A 15,055-nucleotide genomic window follows, 5' to 3' on the forward strand; every position below is an offset into this window, starting at 1 on the left:
TAAGAGCATATGAAGTGATTTATTGATACTGGTTAATATCCATTATATACAGGTAGAAACCCTCAAAATTGTACAGAGAACCATTAAGAATATAGATAAAGACAGTTTTATAGACAAAACAACAACTGGAAAATAGTTTTAACATACACAACATATAATTACGAAAAAAAAACAAAACAAAACGTAGAACACAAACTGTTCTACCAAATAGATTCCAAGGCCATTAAAAGTCTGCTATGCAAACCTTAAGTTGAAAAACATGTTCAATGGGTGTTACATGGTTTAAAAAAATTAAGTATAATGTAAAAATTGTTTTTTTTATCCCTCACTGCAAATGGGAGAGCCAAGACAACTTTTTACCCCAAATCTATACATTTTGAAAAATAATTTATATGTCTAACACAAAGAAAGAAAATTGAGAATGTCTACAGTTCTGTAAACTATGCCTTTCATGAAAATGCAAACTGTATCACTTTCAACAGTTAAAAATTGTGCAATCAGAAATAGACTGTTCCCTTTAAAAGGTACAACTGTACCCTCACTGACTTTATACCTGAGCACCAAAGCTGAAGTCCTAAATATTGTCCTGGAAAGCTATTTTGAAAATGAGCAAGAAATCAAAACTAGCCTGTTATCATCTGGAGACTTAGGCACCAAGAAGGAGATTATCTCCTTAGAAATGCAACAACAACAACAACAAGAGAAGATTCAATTAATTAAGCAGTTGGCAGATCTCTTTGTGAACACAACAAAGGAAATCCACATAAGACGATCCTCCATAAAGTCCTTTGTCTTCTACAAGGAACTGTCGGAAAACCATTTCTGGCTGCTCCCGCTGCTTTACTATTGTCAGCTAGGAAAAAATAACAAGGTGGGTGGTTATAAACATTCTCTGAATGTGGCTCAATTTTGTATGCTTATATTTCACCAAAATTACGTAATGTCCACTGTGTGTGAGGCCTTGGAGGATGATGGGAAAGTGCCTATTATCCAGAGTGGAGGGACGCACTGACCCCAGAACCATAAAAACCCAAGACATATAATTGTAAGTGGCAACAATGAAATATAGGCAAAGCACTATGGAAAAGGCTTCACAATGGTAATAACGATCACTTGAGCCTTAAAGGGTAAGGCAGGATTTCCTTAAGGATGGAGGTGGGGTGGGGTTAGAGAGCATTCCATAATGGGGTGCCAGGTACCATGTACCAAAGACAGACATGGCTGGCATGTGAATTAACAATCTTAAAGTCAGTGGAAGGAGGGACAAACCACCTAAATGAGTCTGAGCTTTTGTAGGAATTGGGTCCAGTGAAAGTGCTGCCCAGACAATGTGAATTAACTGGTAGCATACAGAATGCCCTATGAGATGAGAGAAACTCGAAAGGAAGCAGCTGGAGGCATCGAGGTGGGAGTTGATCAGGATCTGAATTACAGGGCAGTAAAGGTGGAAAGGGAAGAGATTTGAGAGGTGCTACATGGGTAGACCATGTGACCCTTGATCTCAGTGTCATGAGTTTAAGCCCCATGTTGGGCATGGAACCTACTAAAAAAAGAAAAGAAAAAAAAAAGAAACACAATTGAGAGGTGCTACAGAGGTGGACTGCACAGGGGACTCTTGTTCCCTGCTTGTAACAATCATCTAGGGCCATGCTGTCCAGTACCGCAGCCACCAGTGACATGTGATTATCGAACACTTGAAACATGGCTAGTCCGAAATGGGCTGTGCTGTAAATGTAAAATACGCAATGGATTTCTAAGACTTTGAGAAAAAGAAAATGCAAAACTAACTGCTTATCTATGTGGAAATACTTTGGATATACTGGGTTAATAATATATTACTAAAATGACTTTTCTACATTTTTAACAGGGCTACTAGGAAATGCAGAATTCCATATGCAGCTTGCATTATTGGACGAAGCTGCTCTAGGGGAAGAGGTGCATGGGAAAGAAGCCCAGAAGGGGGCAGCCTTGGCATGAACACTTGGAGCCCTTCCTGGTCCTTACTTACTCACTCCTGTTCTCAGGAAGCCAGAGATGATGATCTGAATGGTCAGAATTTGTCTTCTACTGATGGTCAGACTTTGTTATCTATTGAGCGCTGAGTGGAGGTAATGGAGCACGCATACAAAACAATGTCTCCCTGCCTGCTTCATGGCACCCTCTCACTTCCTCTCACCTGGTGAAACCACCAGAAAGGTCTGCAGTTATCAGCTGCAGTGAGGAAAGTACATTCCATTTTGGTTAGGAGGGCCTGGCCCTCCATACTTTGGCTTTAGTTATCAAGTAGAATAATTCTGTCAACACGATTTGCCTTCTTTCCTTTATGTTATTTTGGCCTGGCCCCTAGGCTGATAAGCTTTAAACCACGCCTGACCTGATAAAAATACAACAGCTGCTGGTGCCACCACTACAGCTCAGCGAATCTATGTGGATTTGGACAGGTGTGACGTCTTGGCTTTCAGGCGTCATTGCCAGGCACAGGGACGCAGCACTGGAACAGCAGCGTGGACAGGCACGCCTCCACCGCAACATGGAGAAGCACAACTAACCTTCAATGGAAACCTCTACAAAAGAGATTAAGACTTACACCCTGGTGAGCCTGAAGCCAAGGCCATTTTCTTTTTCCGGGTGCTGTAGCTACCTTCTCCCACCTAGGACTCTGCTACTGTCCCTGATGGGCTATTGCAATGTGGGTCTGGCCTCAGTGACACAGCCCAGGCTGAGACGGGGCAGAATAAGACATTGTGAAGGGAAGGATTTGAGGCTCCAATTTCTTTAGAATTTCATTTCTCTATGGAAATTAATGGGAGAAAGTTCATAGTATACATCTGAGAAGAATATGCTATTGCTACCATTCACTTGGGTTAGTTATTTTCCTACCGTGCTCACTGTAAAATCTCCTTTGATGAAGGGTGTCTGGCTATGATCTGAGGTGGGAAATAGAATAGGAAATGAATTTCAGTCTAAGGAGAAACTTAACTTTATGGTAAAATAACAAATATCCTGACTCAGGGCACCTGGGTGGCTCAGTCGCTTAAACATCTGATTTCGACTCAGGTCATGATCTCAGGGTCCGGGATGGAGCCCCACGTCAGGCCCCCTGCTCAGCGGGGAGCCTGCTTCTCCCACTCCCTCTGCCCCTCTCCCTGCTCATGCTGTTTCTGTCTCTCAAATAAATAAAATCTTTTTTTAAAAAAAAGATCCTGGCTCTACCATTTGAAGCTCTACAGACAAAGTTGAACCACCCACTACTAGTTCCAGAATGACATAGAAAGTATGGTGGAAGGTCTCAGGAAGCAGATTCATGGAAGTGCTGGCAAGGCATCTTACCTGTCTTGACATGCTAGTGGTCTTCTCCTCAAGGAGTAAACCACACAACTAAGAGGAAAAAATACCGGGATGGACTGGGGAATCCATATTTTATCAGCTCCCTCCCTTCACATTTCTATAGGGAGGGACATAACCTTATAGAGTGGGAAGAGAATGTTAAAACGATCATTGCTGGTGTCCCTCCCAGCCTCCTATGCACCCTCTTCATGGAAGCACTGACTATCTCAAGTAGTCCCAGGTTCTATTCTCTAGGCCACAATACCAGACACTTTAAAGAATCAATGCACTTCAAAAGCCATTCTCATTTCTCATTGTATGCCTCACAACAAATAGATAAATAATGAGAGTGATTACGATGGCCCAAAAGAATGAGCTGAATGAGAAGACAGTCACAGACACAACTTAGGGGAACACCAACTCTTCTTAAGGGGCAGATAAATGAAAAGAATCCAAAGAAAAAGGTCAGTTAAGAAAGAAGTATCATGAGAATATGACATTTTGAAAGCTGACAGAAGAGAAAATTTGAGGGAAGAGGTAACATTCAATTTTGTAATTGTTGTAAAGGGATTTAGAATCAATTTCTTTAGCTGTTTGGCCATTTCAGAGAGCTGCAGACATGGAAATAAGGGAATATAAGCAGTTAACAGATGGCTTTTTCAAGAAGCATGGTGATGAAATGCCTGGTATGTTGCTAGTATTTAATACAAATTTTTAGAATGAAATAAAAGGGAAGCAGAATCTTGGAGAATCAGGAGCTTCAGTGAAGGTAGATTTGAACGGCTTGTAAACTAGAAAGGAGCCAATGGGAGGGGAGTAATCTAGAAAATACATGAGGAAGAAATGAATGGCAAACACTTGAAACACAGAGAACTTGGAGCAGGGCACGACTAGAATTTATCAGTGAGACATCTGATTTTGGTAATCTTTCCAGATATCCTGTGATAGAAATCTTTTTGTTTTGTTCTCCCACGTATGTAAGACCATGCAGACAATGATGAGGTCTAAAAGGGTCAATTATCTAAAAAGCTAATTAGCATAACCTAGAAGGCACCAGTGCCTTCTGGGTTTGATTTTGCTGTTCTTGACCCTTCCATTCCAGTTTTAGACCCATCCTCTTCAATCTTGACTCTTTAAAAGATTTAAAGAGTCTATAAATGTGTTTTTATTTCCTTTGTGTGTTCTATTTTCAAATGCGAGAGCCCAAGGTATAACGCTAAGTGCACTGGACTCAGCAGCCGGGGCTAGGCCTCTATCTGCCCTGATCTAGCTGTGAGACAGTAACCGAGTGAGTGAGCTCCTCCGAGCCTCACTTTCACATCTGTTAGATGGAGGCAGCTGAAAGGCAGCGGCTGGACCAGGTGTCTTCTAGAGTCCTTTCAACTCTAACATCTGTAGATTTTAGATTTTCAAATTTGTTATACAAATAGTACCTTGAAAAGGCCAAAGAAGTCTTATAAACAACAGATACATTTGCAAGTGGCATATAAGAAAATTTGATTTAAGCATTCAAGCCAAAATTATTTAACATGCAACTGCTTATTTCTCATTCACATATATTCAGCGCTTATCCCAGATATTTTTATAAATAAAGCCAATATGACTTATTACAGCTAACATGCACTATTAAAGCAGGTGGGAGAAAGCGGAGGAGAGACAGGTTTTATTTTTCCTGAAAGGAGAGGCTCCTGAGCATAAGGGTGATCTCCATAGTTAGCTCTTCTCTGAAAATGGGGCCATGGTGGGGTCGTCGCGGCAGCAGCTGGGATGAAAGTGGATGGATCATCACTTCTGTGCACTTATACCGGTGGTTTTCAATTTTTGTTTCATGAGAACTTAGATTTCATTACATGCCTCCAGGGCGTTCATAGAGTGTCATATGAAGACTGTGTTTGGTGTGAGCCTCCTCTGCCATCTCTAGGTCTCACCCTAAAACTGAACCCAAGTAGATGCCGTGTGGTATGAGAACAGTGCTAGAAATGTTCTGTGTTCACCCAGCCATCCTAGAGATTATAAAGCTCTTCATTAGTTCAGTTTACCTCAGCTCTGCCTACAGTTGATGTGTGCATGCAAGAATATCTTTCACGGTTAAGGATGTTGACTTAAGATTAATATTCCGTTTACGTTTCAGGGAAAAATGGCCCCTAATACCCCGCTTGTTGTAGAGGCCTGCCTCCAGGTGAGTGTCCTATACCTTTGCAGGGAGTAGCACAGTAATAAACCATCATCGTCATCTGTACATTTCAAGCTCCAGGAGACTCTAATATTGAACTTGAGAAGGAAGACAGGTGAGTGGGTGGGACTTATAGTAACAAGGCATAATTTTCCTGAGTTATAACATTTTATAATCTTTCCCTCAAACTTGAAGGTTTAAACAGCTGAGAAGGGCTAGGATAACAAACTTCTCAGGGATCACAAATCTAAAGTTGTAAAAATAAAATTTTAAAAATGCTCTGAATGATAGTTCAAGAATTAAGTAATTTTAAGTACTGAAGGCAGACATTTCATAGTCTGTTAATGATATCAATTGCTACTACGCCATGAAGAAATTCTTCATGATTACTAAGTTAACACTTACTAAAATAACCCATGGTCAACCTGTGGTGATACCTATTTACTTATTTATTTTTTATGTTTGCATCTGTTGAGTAGGTAGATACATTAGAGGTTAGTATGAGTTTTCTATCAGAGATCATGTTATAAAAATATAGGACATGCATTTAAAGTCTGTAATGAAATTTAAATAAACACTTGAAGAAAGGAAAAAATAATCTCATTCTTACCTTCATTGAATATGGCCTCTTTTGTTGGATAATACTCATTATCATTCTGAGTGTTTGAGAGTATGGGTTTCCAACCTCAGGCAGTAATGTCTAAATTTAAGAAAACCAAAGTTTAAGTTGCAGTGTAATTGATAACATTTAGATAGAAGCTGCAATGAGATTATTAGAATGTTAAAGTTAAAAAAAAAATCCTTCTACACCGTGTATTTGGTTGGCTTAGTTTGTTTACCTAAAAACTAAAAATGTGAAAAAAAAAACACACTAAAAATTATTCTTATTGGCACACTTTCCACCAATTAACTGTCTATTGAAAATAAACATCCTTCTCTGGAATTTGACACATATACATCACTGAAATGACACAACAGGTATATGTTTTATGCAAAGGATATCTTTGGATCATTCACTATGAAGTTTAATCCCTTTGTAAGATGGCTCTTCCAAGGCTTTGTGATGGGAGAAAAGGATGTACTTTTTTCCTGCACTGGATCCATTGCAGGACTGTGAACCATTACCATGTTTAGAAAACGCCATCCAAATACCACTGTTCCAAAATTAAGACAAACCATCAAATGCTGATTTCTCAAAGGGAATGTGGCCCCTGAGATGTCCCTGGAATCTGGCTAATGGTTTATAAAAGATAGCCATCCAGCTGCATGTGGCCTTCAGGGGACGGGGACGTGAAGGATCTGGACTTCATTTCTTCCAATTAGACAGAGTAAAACACTAGTGCTTATTTTTCAAAAAACAGATATCAAGAGCTAATACATCATCTGTGACTTAGCCATTGAAAAGGCGAGGTAGAAGGTTTTATCACAAAGTCACAAGTTTCAGAAAAAGATCCTAACCAACATTTTTCACAGGAGTTTTGGGGGGAAAAAAGGCAGAAAATTCATTATTTATATTCACATTCGATCCCCTATATGAATTTTTTGACATTAAGGTAGATCTTTCTCTGTAACAAATAACGTAAGGATACTTCACATATATGTTTCAAAGTGCCGACTGTCTCTAATGAAAGTGACATGTGGTCTTTTCTTTTCTTTTTTCTTTTTGTTTTACTTTTTGAAGAAGGTTGAGAGAAGGCACAAGCTATAAGCACAAACCCACGAATCTGCTGCTTTGTGGTAGAGAGACTTTGGCGATTTCGTATGTAACATTCAATTTAGCAAATATGCATTTAACATTTACTCCAACAATACACTGTGACAAATGAGGAAACTCCCTTAAATTTTATATAAGCATTCTTCAGATTCATAGCTCTTGGCATATTGAATCTTAAATTTTTTATCTTTTAAAAATTGCATTTCTGATCATTTAATTTGAACCACATGCAAACATCTTGTACTATTTCTAAATCTTCATCTTAAAACTAGTTTCTTAATGGGAAGTGGATACCTTTAATTCCTTAAAAAATATTTTTTTGACATTCATAATGGATATGCGTCTCCATAAACTGACTACCTAAGCCTGAAATTTTGACCCTGTCTCTTCTTCCAAGTTATTATGTATCTACCTTCGTAACAGAAATTGAGGGATTAACGAGACTTAATTCATCTTACCATTGTACCAGTGAGGACTCAGGGAACAAACTACCTGCTGAGTTCTACATGTGAATTCATAAGAAATCCACCACCAAGCAGAGTAAGGCAATAACCATCATAGCAATGGTGCTCATGCAAAAATGCTCTATAAATAAGACCTGCAATAAATGTTGACTCTCAAACAAATGATAATTGCTGTTTTTTTCCTAAGGTACTTTTTTTTTTTTTAAGATTTTTTACTTATTTATTTGACAGGGAGAGAGACAGCCAGCGAGAGAGGGAACACAAGCAGGGGGAGTGGGAGAGGAAGAAGAAGGCTCCCAGCAGAGCAGGGAGCCCAATGCAGGGTTCGATCCCAGGACCCTGGGATCAGGCTCTGAGCCAAAGGCAGACACTTAACGACTGAGCCACCCAGGCGCCCCCTAAGGTACTTTACAAATAAAGTCATTTGTATTCATTTTATATCAAATCCACAATCTCTTTTTAATGAGAGTATATAACTTATTTATAACAAAGGGGTATATAACCTGTTTTCGTAAGATTATTGTTTTTGCAACTCATTAATCTGACATAGTCTAAGACTGTAGCTGAACATGGATAAAAGATTTCTGCATTCTCTTGAATATGCAGTTCAGCACCAGGAAGAGTACAGAGTATAAGAACTGAATTTACTCTCCACCTCTGCTACTGACCGCCGGAAAGAACTTGTCTCCAAGCCTCAATCAATTCATCTATAAAATGTTGATAACAATATCCATCTCACTGATTTGTTAGGAGAATTAAATGGAATGATGTATTTAAAGTATTTAAGGCACAGTGACGAACACACAGTAAATGATCTGGAAGTGCTGGGCAATCTCTGTTTAAAGTCATATATTCTGGTGGTTTGATAATACTTTATACAAATAACTTTATACCAGTTAACTGTTATTCATTAAAACATTAAATTCTCTTTCTTATAAAGAACTATATGCCTTACTGTTTTTTCTACTTTGTAATATGTGGTTGCACATGAACACAAAACATTTAAGACTTTGTACAATACCACAAAAACAACGAAAAAAAAATACTCACCATATCTGTGCTAACATGTGCAAAAGATGGCACGTTAAATATTCCTTGGATCAGTTCTGGTGGGCTACTAACTCCTAACCATAAGAACATGTTGAGACCATTAGCCAATAAGAATATTCCTTCTTCTGAAAGACGGGACTCAGAGCAACGAATAGCAGCAGGTAGGGTTGTACTTTTGACGTCTAACGTGTGCTGTGCAGGCAAAGGCAGGAGAATTAGTAAGTCTGCTATCCTTCTCTTCCTTTCTTCCTCTCTCCTCCTTTTCCTTTCACCTCCCTCCTCCCTTCTTTCGTATTTAATGAATGCCTACTATGTGCCAGACATTATTCTAGTCATTAGACAGTAACTGTTCTAGCACACCAATAATTTTTTTGGAAGGAATAAGAGGCAACAAGTAAGTAAAATACACTGAATTTTAAATGGTGTTAAGTGCTATGAAGAAAAGAAGCGGGAAAGTGGGATAGGGTATGTTGGTGCTGCTGGTACAACTTTAAATAGAAGAAGGCTTGTAAATAAGAAGGCTTGTTGGAAAGGTAACTTTTGGGTAGGCCTGAAGAGATAAGAGATGGGGCCATGGGGATATCTGGGGAAGAGCATTCAGGATGGAGGAAATAGTTGGTGCAAAGATCCTAAGGCAAGAGTCTGTCTCAGATGTTTCAGGATCAGCAGGAGGCCAGGGTGGCTGGAGTAGAGTGAGGAAGTGGAGAGTAACAGAAGACAAGATCAGACAGAAAAGGAGAGGAGGTTTGTACAGACAGCACTGGGCCAAGGCAGCAGGAAATCCAGCGTTTCCTGAAATGGGAAATCCTAGAGTGTTCTGAGTAGTGGAGGGACATGAGCTCATAATTATTTTAACAGGATCACTCTAACTTTTATGCTGAACACAGACTGGAGAGGCAAAGGTGCAAGCCTCAAGGCTTATTAGGAGGGTCCTGCCACAGTCCACGGGAGAGATGATTATGCTCAAATCTGAGTGGTGACAGATGAGGAAGAGAGAAAGTGGTCAGAACCCAGATATTCTTGGAAAGGAAAGCGGGCATGTTTGCTGGTGGATGAGATGTGATGGACAAGGGAACTAAAGCAGTCAAGGGTGACTGCAAGCTTTGGCCTGAAGAATTGGCAAGAGGGAATAGAGGTAAATGGGGATGGAGAAGATTGCAGGAGAGCAGGCGTGGAGTGGAGCCCAGGGGTCAGGTGAAGGTGCCCATTACACACCCACAGAGAGATGCTCAGTAGGCTACAGGATAGACACACCTAGAGTTCAGGACAGAGGTCTGGCTGGAGATACAAACATGGGAATACATATATAAATGGCCCTGAAAGGACAGGTGAGCACCCCACATGATTGAGCACAGACAGACAAGAGAAGCTTCCCAAGGACTGAGCCCGGGGTACTCTGACAGGAAGAAGAGGATAAGCTAGCAAAAGCAGCAGGAGAAGTGGCCAGGGAAGCAGAAGTCAAGTGAAGAAGGTGTTCCTAGAGGAAGAAATAAACTGTGTCAGATACTGTTGACAGTAAGAGAAGGACTGAGAACTGCCCTCTGGATTTAGCAGCATGGTGGCCACTGGTGACCTTGGGAAGAGGATTTTAGTGGAGTGGTGATGCTCTTATCCCTTAGGGTTCTAGTTTCTCTGGCATGTAGATTGTTGCTAATCCAATTTCATCTGAAAATCAATCATTTTGTAATAATTCATACCTAACATTCATATTGATTGAAAGAATTAGTATTTTTTAATCCAACCTAAACTAACTCTTTCTAATACTAATTGTACTGTTACTGAGAGTCCGAGTATGACTTTCAATACAGGAGTTAGAAATAAGCTACCAACCTTCCCCTCTTTTATCCCTCGATTAAACTTGAACTTGTTAGGTTTCAGGGGAAAAGAGCTTAGTTGCAGAGTACAGAGGCATTAAAGACATTAAGGATTGACATCAAATAAATGGAATATATGCAAAGTAAATTCTCCAAGGGCAAGTGAAGTTGGTCCCTTGTACAGTGTAGGTGGTCTCAAATATATGCTGATTTGTAAATCCTTAATTGTATTTGGTCAAGGCTAATCATAGCCATTCTAATCAAATATGGGGACTTTTAGACATTCATACATTGTACAGAAACAAAGACATGTGTGCACATAAGAACCCCTACACACATGGATCAGTTGCCTTTAATGCTAAAAGGTACATTTCTCGAACTGAAGGTTGGCTTGCTCCAATATGTTTACTGACTTTTTGGTCTGCCAATTTGGGCATGAGGAAAGAAAGGCAATCATCTGAGCAATTCACTGGAGTAGGGACACCTCAAATCCCCCACCATCACCATCACCACACTGAACACATGTTGATGCATATACTTACTTAAGGAGCCTCTGCTCTCAGTCCCACATGACACATTCTGAAGGAATTTGTGACTTTAAATTTCTTCTTAAGAACAAAATGTTCCAGATAGAACATATGGAAAAGGACAACATATGATTCCCTTCCAGACTCCTCTAGGAAATGCAGCACTGCCTTGTACTTACTATTGGCAGAAGCTGTGGGTAGAAGAAAAGCTGAGAGTCGGCCACACCCATGGTCATGACCAGCTGTCTCTGATACGCCCGCTCATCTGTTGAGATCTCTGGTCTGCTAAGCAGCACACAGTTTTTTAACAAACAATTCATGTACACTGGTAATACTTTCATGGAATCTGGTAAAATAAGCTGAAAAAGAAAGACATTTGTTTCATATGCTTGGCCTTCATGAGAAAGAACCCCTGAGCTTTACCTGTAAGACAAAAACATTTGTTTTTGAGGTAATTGAGGATTAAATGATAACACATATAAGCACCTAGAGCACAGAAACTGACACACACGTGGTATTCAAACAATGGCAGTTAGTTTTCTCTAGGTGCTTTGGCAGAATGCAATCCCAGTTCTGCCTCTTAACAGGTGTGTGACCCTGGGCAAATCATTCTCTCTTTTCCTAGGTTTTCTCATCTAAAACTGGAACAGCCCATCTCCTGCATGATCATGGGATCGTTAGGAGGATTAAATGATTATTAATTTGTAAAGTCCTTATAACGGTACTGAGCACACAGTATCATACATGTTTATTAAATACAATTAAATAAATGATTTCCTAATCTGTCTTACCAACCTCTACCTCTTGCGTTCCAGAACAGTGTTTTTTTCAACTGCCTGTGAGATATCTCTTCCTTTATGTGCGTCATGCATCTCAAATTCACACAGTTAGTCATAAACTCATCAAACGCACATTAAATGCCACCGTGTCATAGGGTCCATGCAAAGTGTCAATGATAGTCAGAGGAATAAGGGACAGTCGATGTCACAAGATGCCAAAGTCCATCAGAGATAGCAGACATATGAATCAATAAAAGATAATAAGGAGGTTATGACACTATAGATATAAACTAAAATAGGAAATGCTTCTTGGATTTAGGTGTGTCACTGCTGAATGGTAACAGGCAAAATCAAACTCCTACAATTCCATAATCATGTTCGTCCTCTTATGTTTCCTATTTGAGATATTAGAACTACCAGGTGAACCCAATTTCTTTTTTCTTTACCTTCTATTAGTAAATGAATTATTTTAATTTTGTCTTTCTGATCCACCTGTACTTTCCTCTCCATCCTTACTTTAGCTTATGTGACCTCACTCTAACTACTCCGAAGTACATATGATACTGCAAATAACAACACAATGCAGCCCTTCGAGGTATCTGGTCTATAAATTCATGATTGCTTTCTTAGCATTCTCTCTTAATGATGAAAAGAATATATGCTTATCAGAATCCACACTGAAAAGAAAATTTCCCTCAAGGCTCCATTAGGGTTTATTCCTTCATTTAAATCTTTTCATATCCTAAGTTTCTCCTCATGATCTACCAAGGAAAGAATGTGTAAGACAGTTTTCTAATTGGTTCCGGCAAACATATTTCAGGACAATTCTCCTTTGTGGTTTGTTTCCCCTCTCCTTCTAATCTCCTTTCAGAGAATCAAAGACAGGTAAATACATGTTTCCTCATCGGAGTAGAATACTCTTCTTCTTTTTTTCTCTAGCATAAAAGGTTTTTATTTGACAACATATGCTATTACATTACTTTTTCAACCAAGGAAAAATATGATCAAAAGATGTAGGAACCAGATCATAATCCTATTCCAGAGCCATGTGGCCTTAATGCTGTTTCTGGGCCAGTTACCAGTTAGGTGTCTTACATAGTATGGATTAAGAATATTCGTAGATTCTCATATAGAAGCATGTACACACAGTTTTTTAAGTATTATCTTGTAGTTTCACTGGTTGCTGCTCATTAATCAGGTTATTTTAAGACAGTTTAGAAATCTGTTGTCCTAAATGCCACCAAGGGGTGAGCCTCCTGTCATACAATGACCCTACAGGACTAAAAGTCTGATCAGAAGAGATTGGGTGAGAGGAGACCAACAGAAGAAAACAGAAGAGGTAAAAAAGGAGGAAAACTGATGAAGAAGAAGAAAAATGGAGTTAGGATGAAAAAAATAAGGAGACATTCTTTGTCAATGTTTTGGAGGTGGGGAAGAAAATGTGGCAGCAGATGAACCCTATAAATCTTTCCCCAATTCTCTAGATACCCTCCATGAATAATAATCATTCTTGGGGGAAAAAGGTACAGGTGAGGAAGGTGTAGAAATTCAGATGCATCCAGTTTGACTGACTTTATAGAATTCTTCTCTGAGTTTTGAAATGACAGAATAGTAACGAATTTAAAAAAAACTATTACTTTGCAATTAAGGGCATTTGACTTGCCTTTTGAAGTCACTACACTCCCATACGATGTAATATATTTAAGTCTGGAAGTGTGAGTTATTAGATTTAATAAAAAGAATCTACCTTACTTATGTAAGCTTAATAAATTGCTCTAATGTTGTTTATAGTTTTATGTCTTAACCTAGCATCAAAATATGATCTCCAGAGTAGATGTCTCCTTAAATTTTGTACACTAAGTGCCTCTCTAGCCTCAAGCTAGCCCTGGCCCTGGAAGTTCGGTAAAAGCAGAACTTCTGAGGTCCAGTGTCATATAATCCAAGTACACAGCTCCTTAAGACCTACTTAGATCAGGGGAACTTTGGGCTCTGCAGTAAAAGACTGGAATTCCTTTAGGAATTTTAGATATTGTTTCTCACAAGTGAACGATGGGAGGGCAGCACATTTGAAGTTATATTCTCTGAAGAGAACCCAAGTCCAGTCATTTCATGTGCCTAAGTAATGGTATATTTCAATATACTACTGTCACTAAGTCTCATAAGCCCTACATCTTCCCCACTCCATGCTGGATAATCACAAGATATCTAAATTATATCATTTCTTAAAGCACATCACTGGTCGAAATGTACACTTGAAATGGGTTCATGGAGAAAGCAAAATCACATAAGAACAGGAATAATCTCTATCAACTTTTTCAGAGAAAATGTGGTATCATCATATTTTTCCTCCAGAAATAATCAAACTGCATAACCAGATGACCTAGTAGCAGAGACAAAGCTTTTAACTTTTAAACCAGGATGAACGGACAGATTTGATTTCTTTCCTTAAATAGGCAACAGATTTGTTTTTAACTTAAGGTCTTTGAATCCAATTGTTTTAACGTTAGCAAATAAACTTTCAGAGAGGACACTAACTGTACCTGTTCTCCTTCAACTAATCCTTCTACAGTATGAGATACTCCAGAGACAGAATACTGTTCCCAGAGCTGTAAAACAAACAGTAAAGCTGGGGTATAAAATGCTCGTGATTGGACTTGATCCAGGTGCACCTGGTGGGCTTTGTATAAATTAAACAAGTGCACCATGAAATCGTACTGATATTGGAATTTAGTTACTGAAGTGTCATGGCTAATGACTTCTTCTGGCTAATAAAGAGGATTGACACTTACACAGAGATTCAAGAGTTGCTTATGTGACTGTCAACACAGGAGACAGAAGAATGGGTGGCTAATTTAGTCACTTAGAACAGCACAGAAATAAATTTTTGTGAAAAGTCCAAGCTAATAACTGTATTTTATTTTCCTTCTTTACCCAGATTATGAAATTTGCCCCCCCCCCATTTTATCTACATTATCTCTGCTGCTAAAGCCTTTTTGTTGAAAAAGATTTTATTTATTTATTTGAGAGAGAGCAAGCAAGCAAGTGCATGAGTAGGGGGGAGAGGCAGAGGGAGAGGGAGAAGCAGGCTCCCTGCTGAGCAGAGAGCCCGACACAGAGCTCCATCCCAGGACCCCGAGATCATGACCTGAGCCAAAGGCAGATGCTTAACCGACTGAGCCACCGAGGCACCCAAGGCTTATTTTCGAG

At 39.3% G+C, this 15,055-nt stretch overlaps 1 protein-coding gene across 2 annotated transcripts in view; it reads right to left on the bottom strand.

Moving 5' to 3' along the window:
* SEC24D (SEC24 homolog D, COPII coat complex component) overlaps positions 1-15,055 on the bottom strand; it is a 98,391-nt gene continuing 83,336 nt past the window's right edge. For both annotated transcript variants that reach the window (XM_008689465.2, XM_008689464.2), the window contains exons 20-23: positions 11,249-11,428; positions 8,729-8,920; positions 6,111-6,200; positions 1-853 (exon numbers count right to left, since the gene is read on the bottom strand). In XM_008689465.2, coding sequence (XP_008687687.1) covers positions 713-853; positions 6,111-6,200; positions 8,729-8,920; positions 11,249-11,428 — 603 coding nt within the window. In that variant the 3' untranslated portion in view covers positions 1-712. The remainder of the gene's footprint in view (positions 854-6,110; positions 6,201-8,728; positions 8,921-11,248; positions 11,429-15,055) is intronic.

This window comes from Ursus maritimus, unplaced genomic scaffold (genome assembly GCF_017311325.1).
Source record: "Ursus maritimus isolate PB19 unplaced genomic scaffold, ASM1731132v1 scaffold_11, whole genome shotgun sequence".
Taxonomy (NCBI): domain Eukaryota; kingdom Metazoa; phylum Chordata; class Mammalia; order Carnivora; family Ursidae; genus Ursus; species Ursus maritimus.